Raw genomic sequence first — 6405 nt, forward strand, 5'->3', positions numbered from 1 at the left:
TGCAATCGATCTAAAGTCTGACAAACGAATTTTCATGGACTAGTATAAGAAGCATGAAATTTCTGCAAAAGCAGCCCAATGAATCCCACGGAAACCTATGGATCCATATCTGATTCCAATATCTTCCTGTGCAAGCTACATCCTAAAGGGATTTACTACGCCCATTTAACAAGTAAAGAGATGTCGCCTTCTTCTTTAAGTTCAGTAATATGCTTAAGGTGATTGTTGCTCTCCTTTCCCACAACTAAAGGAAACTTTTCTAGCTTGAAAGCCACAACAACTAGACAAACAGCAGTAGATGATTGTAACACCCTCAAGCCTCAACCTCAATATCTTTAAGATAACTACTACTACTACCATACACCATATAGTAGACTTACTAGCAGGAGAGCTTAAAAAAAGTGCAACCTTTTTCAGCACATTTCATTTTCACCTTGTGCTCATGCACCTGTCCTTAATGGTCAATTCCTCCAAATTGAACATTAAACTCTAACACTTCTTTAAGTACAGATTTTACATCTTGGATGAGGTTGTAATTACAACAATGCTTGCAAAACCCCTTAAACTGGATATGTGGATGCTTTGCAGCTGAAATAGTTAGCATCTTAATATCACATATCAGAGTCACAATAAGTTCAAAAACCTTTACAATGTGCTTGCTTCACAGTAATGCTAATCCCAAAGTACAAATGCACGAGTTTAAAAGTTTGTAACAATAATTGAGGGTAGTTTTTAAATGTTTTTGTTCTAGTGGAGTTAAAAAGCAAAAGGAGGTAATGGAGGTCATTAATGTTATCCAATAAAGGCCTGGCAGCCAAGACTACCACCAAATAAGTTCAAGTTTCTTCAGCTTGATATTGAGTCAAAGGCACTTTTTAAATCTAAAGATGACCTAAGATAAACTTCAAACGTTGATGTTTGAAACCATAAAGATGCCTTACTAAGATTCAAAATTGATGAAAGTGAAATATATAGGTCGGTTTATAAGCTTAAGACTTACGTAAGGTCAAAAAGAAAACTGTAAAAGTGAAACTCATAGCATATTTGTGGAGTTGAAGGCTTAAAATTCCCTAAGAGCCACAAGAAGACACACCATCCAACAACATCTAGTCTCTATCCCATCAAGTGTGAGAAGTAAGAAGGTTTTGAAGTTCTACCTTACCTAAACAAAAATACATGGAAACTAGAATGATGTATGAAATAATCTAAAGAAACATTTTGCTAATCAATTAGAGAATAACATTTTTAAAAGAAAGAATTAAAAATTCATCCATCACCCATGACATGAAATCTTTTTTAGCAATGAGTTTATCATATTCATACTTAACCTAAAGGAAGCTCTCAGGTTATCTATCAAAGTAGAAAGAACACGAGGACTTTGTCAAAACAAAGCACATCCTGGCACTTTCTTATTCAGCCCTTGTAATTTCAACTTCGACAAAAAATTAAAACCAATTCAACTTTAATAAGGTCCGTTCAAGGCAAATTAGTTGAAAGGAGCACATGCATAAACTCACTTCAATTCATATCAAAGCTACAAGGTTCCAATCGATTCAGAGCTAATGGTTTTATTAGAGAAAAGGAAAAGGTAATTGAGCACTCTTGTTTCCCATATATGTTGTTTGGGTAAGTGAATTTGGAGTTCCCTTTCCGCCAATATCATAATAAGTTCTCCCTAAAGTCTTTTAAATTGATTGCCTCTCCCCTACAAATCCTACCTCTCTCTCTCCCTAAAAATAAGCACTAAGGAACTCACACCAAGGAGCATCAACCTACAACAACTTCCGACAAGTAAGTTTGTATCCCCTCCTTTTTCTTCATATTATTATTTCTTGAATCTTCTCTAACGGTCGAACTTACCATCGCTGACTACAATCGGAGAGTTGATTGGGTATGACAACCTCTATTTTATTTTTTAAAGTATAGATCTCAATAGTACTCCATCACCATTCCCCTCATATTAGTCAAGCCACAAAATAGCCTTAAACTCCAACGCAACCCTATGGCTCTACCTCACCAGCACCATCAACCCACTTGAAAATTGTCCAAAACATCTTTCATTTTTCCTTCCACTAACAATTTCTTTGGCAGACCTTGTATAATTTGCTCTAGTAGGTTGTGGCCTACCGCGCTTCCTAAATCTAAATTTGCCAGAAACAACCTTATATAAGTAACTTAATGTTAGAAATAACCTTTTAAAAAATTTTTTGTCTAGAGAAACCTTAAACTTAAAAAACTTTGTCAGAGGAAACCTTGATAACGTCATTCCGACATTTACTCGGTTAAGGATCCGGAAGATTTGCGAGAATCAACCTTAAACAATGCCTTTGTCAGATGCAACCTTTTATAAATTTGTTTGCAAATTAAAATCTTAAACTAAATTTTTTTTGTGAGATCAACCTTACCTAGTTCCCTGACGTTGACAAATCATTTCCAACGTTGACCGATGAGGGTGGCATTTGACCCCTTTTTTTATTTTCACCCCTTTTTCCAATCACCATAGAAACTAACCTGCTTCATTCTCTCCTTTGCTATTTGTGATATCCCTATTTTTAGCTACTCTTATCCAAATCCTCCAAAAAATTATTGGTTTTGCAATTCAAGTATTGCCTATCTCAATTCAATGCAATCAAGTATTGCCCATCTCTGTACAAGCGTGAGTCCCGAAAATGGCTTAGTCAACACCAAAAAATTAGGTATAGTTTCATCTAGCAAAAAAAATTAGTACAAAGTTTTAACTTGCAAAAAAAATTATAAAAGGTTGTTTCTGACAATAAAAACTATTATAAAATATTGTTGCTGGCAAATTTTTAATTGAGTCAGTGCCGGAAAATATTGGTCAAAGTCGGAATGACGTCATCAGGTTTCTTCTAACAAAGTATGTGTAAGGTTTCTCTTGACAAAAAATTTTTAAAAGGTTGTTTCTCACAAAATAACTACTCTGACAAATTTTCTTTATTTACACTTTGTTTGGATAGAAGGAAGAAAAAAAAAAAGAGAAGGAAGGGAAAGGGAGGGAAACTATTCCCTTGCTTCAATCTCTATTATATAAGGCAACACATGGGGGACACCAAAAAATAGAAAAAGGAAAAAAAGAAAAAAAAAATAGAGGAAAACTAACTCTTTCATTTGAATAGAAAAAGGGGGGAAAGTAGGACATTTAAACTGAACATCAGTTTTTTGAGAAAATAAAATATAAAGACATTTTTTCTACCCAATTAATTTTATTTACTACTTCATTTGTTATCATACGTTACCGCACGCATTGCGTGCATGTAAGACTAGTAATGGATTGGGGGAAGGATCCATTTTGCCTCCCTCTTTAATAAACATCATCCCTCCCAACTTGGAGAGATTTGGAGGGAAAATGAAGCTTCATCTTCCCTCTCCCTTTATTTCTCCTCTCCTTCCTCCTCTATTGCTCCCCTTCCTTTCCCTCCTATATTGCTATCCAAACAAAGTGTTAGAATTCATCGTAGTAGCACCCACTTTCCTCATATTCAAAGTTACATAAGTTATCAGAGCCATTTGCATTTATAAAGTAGTTGTCTAGCAAAGGTTTGTCAGTCATCATAATCCTCCACAGTCCACACACACAAAAACACACACAAAAACACACACATGACACAGAGTGAGGGATAGCTTAGTTGGTTAAAGCTTCCCTCCCGGGAGATCCTAGGATCGATTCTCATCACTTGCCCTTGTGGCTCTCTAAACACCAAAAAACTCTCTCTCTCTCTCTCTCTCTCTCTCTTTTCAAAGCAAGAAGAGTGCAATAACCATAGATGGAAAAAATATATTAGCATCCAAAACCGACATGGAAAATCATAGTTGCATTCAAATTCTCACGAATAGCTACTGTGAGCATCCAAAAGCCGTCCCATTCTTCAATAGTGTGCAAGACCAAGCACAGGCTTAAAGTAAGGTATTACCTATTACCAAGTGCACTAATCAACAACCCATTTTTCTCATGAAGGCCAAACATAAAGTTATATAGAAAACCAGAAAACAGGTGGTTGATTATAAAAACAAAATTCTTATTATGGCAATCACTGACTTGTAGTTGTAAAATAACAAACAATCCTCAAATCCGAAAACTAGTTCAACCTATCAATCCACATTCGTCGGAGATTCTCAACTATTTGCAAGAGGGGTGTAAGTTCGGTTTTTGGTTTGGTTTAAGGTCAAAACCAAACCAAACCAAAATAAATTCGGTTTTGAAATTTCCAAACCAAATCCAAACCGAAATTCGACTCAATCCAAACCAAACCAAACCAAAATATGAAATCAAAAACCAAACCAAACCGGATTTTTTTTATCTTTCAAAATCCAAACCAAAACAAACCAATTTTTTTTCATATTCCAAAATCCAAACCAAACCAAAATGAAATTAAATCAAACCAAGATAAAAACCAAACCGAATTTAAACCAATTTTTTTGATAATTTGTATTTCAAGTGACAATATTTTTGTATTTTCGTAATTAATATTAAAAAAAGAAAACAAAAAAATAATAGACAAAATTCGTATGTTAAGTGACAATAATTCGGTTTTTTTTTGGTTTTTTCGGTTTTCCAAAACCAAAACCAATCCAAACCGAAAAACCGAAAAAATAATTTTTTTGAATCCAAACCAAACCGAATTTCAAAAAAACCAAACCAAATTACTAATTCGGTTTGGTTTGGTTTGGTTTTCGGTTTTTAACCAAATAACTTACACCACCCTTACAAATAACCTTATTCTTTCTGATAAGAACAAATTCACTTCAAGTCGGTTGTATTAAACGAAATTTGCTACACTTACACCCTAAGCAAAAACAGTTGACACTTAATTATCACATAAGACGAACAAATTCCACCAAAACTAAGAAATACAAACGCACAATTAATCAATTATAGTACTGAACAATAAAATGAAAGCATCAAATCAAGCAGAAGACAAGAAATTAGACCTGCTGACGCGAAATGTAATCAGCCTTGATCGAAGAAATAGATTGTAGAAGCTCAGGAACGGGCAAAAGCTTAGCAACCTCGCGCACCGCCGCTTCTCGGGCTTCGACGCCGAGGTCTTCCACCATCATTATTGCGTTCTATATATTAAAAAATTCCGCAGAAAATTATCAGAAGCAATGTGATAGAATCAAATAAGGTGAACTTGAAGTTCAATTTTGTGATTTCAGGCGATCTGATTCATAGCATTTTTGAAGGAATTGTGACTGATTTTAGAAAGTGAAAGGACAAAAAATATGAGAATCGGAAAATATTGCAGCTACGTCTTCTCTGAGATTAGGCAGGATTGTAGCGGAGTAAAAAATGGAGCAGAATGATGGACAAATGAAGAAATTGGGATCAGAAGAGTCAAAAGTTACCAGGAGAGCGAAAGGAGGAGTAACAGATTTGGGCTACAGCAGTTTTTCAAATAAAACAATTTTCTATTTGGAAAAATGGACGGTAACAAGTCCCAAATTTTCTTTGTTAGGTAATACTTCCTCTGTTTCTTTTTACTTGCAACAGTTTGACTTTCACGCTTGCCAATGCATATTTTCAACCATCAATAAGTTTAATCATCGATAAATAAAAATTATAAAAAGCATATATTCGGAAAATATACATTCAGACGAATCTAACAAGATCTCACATGAATATGTTTTTCCTTAAGTATAAATCACCAAACATAAACTAAGTAGAGTTGGTGAATAGTGTAAAAGTCAAACCGTTGCAAGTAAAAAGAAACGGAGGAAGTAATTATTATGGATGAGGAATAATTATAGATGGATGTCCAGCCTTTTGCATTACTTAACTTTTAACATTCTCTCATGATTTTTCGCATTACGTAATTCTAGACTCTCCCATTATTGTGTGTGTATATATATATACCTCATGAGGTGAATAATTATAATCTTCTCCCTCATCTTTTCTTCTCAATACTCTATAATCCTCTCAATTTTATAATATGTCATCAGCACGAAACCCTAGCCAACTGAGTAAACAAGAAACCAAGGAAATCACCTATCATTGAGCCCGCCGGAAGCCAGACGTCCGCTACAGCAGCCTTCCGCCAGCCGCAGTCCATTGCTACTCTCTGCCTCTTTGCTTCCTATCTTATCTTGACGAGGTTTGTTTTATCTGCTTTTTTTTATGCTGAATTGAGTCGATTTTTTTTATGCTGAATTGAGACGAGGTTTGTAAATTTGCAATGGCGTCCAGTGAGCCATCTTGACTCTTGAGGAAGCAGTGAAGAGATCAAATATAAAGAAGAAACTTTATTTAATTTTAATTTATACACTGAATTTGCATGGTTTAGAGTTGATTTTGCCGGATTCTAAATATATAATCCTACCTTATTTTAAGAATCTTTCATCTTTGTTGGCTCGTTGCTTCCTTGACTCTTACGGCCCGTTTGGTAA

The 6405-nt window shown here is 34.8% G+C and overlaps 1 protein-coding gene across 2 annotated transcripts in view; it reads right to left on the reverse strand.

Moving 5' to 3' along the window:
- The window catches only part of LOC104908006 (exocyst complex component SEC6), a 44705-nt gene extending 39262 nt beyond the window's left edge, over positions 1 to 5443 (reverse strand). Inside the window, exons 1-2 of one of the 2 annotated variants that reach the window (XM_010697046.4) lie at positions 5368 to 5443; positions 4951 to 5088 (exon numbers count right to left, since the gene is read on the reverse strand). In XM_010697046.4, the coding sequence (XP_010695348.1) occupies positions 4951 to 5079 (129 nt within the window). In that variant the 5' untranslated portion in view covers positions 5080 to 5088; positions 5368 to 5443. Of the gene's footprint in view, positions 1 to 4950; positions 5092 to 5367 lie in introns of those variants that run through there. The other variant, XM_048634919.2, reaches the window with a different exon arrangement.
- Between the last annotated feature and the right edge of the window lie 962 nt (positions 5444 to 6405).

Source organism: Beta vulgaris, chromosome 8 (assembly GCF_026745355.1).
Source record: "Beta vulgaris subsp. vulgaris cultivar EL10 chromosome 8, EL10.2, whole genome shotgun sequence".
NCBI lineage: Eukaryota > Viridiplantae > Streptophyta > Magnoliopsida > Caryophyllales > Amaranthaceae > Beta > Beta vulgaris.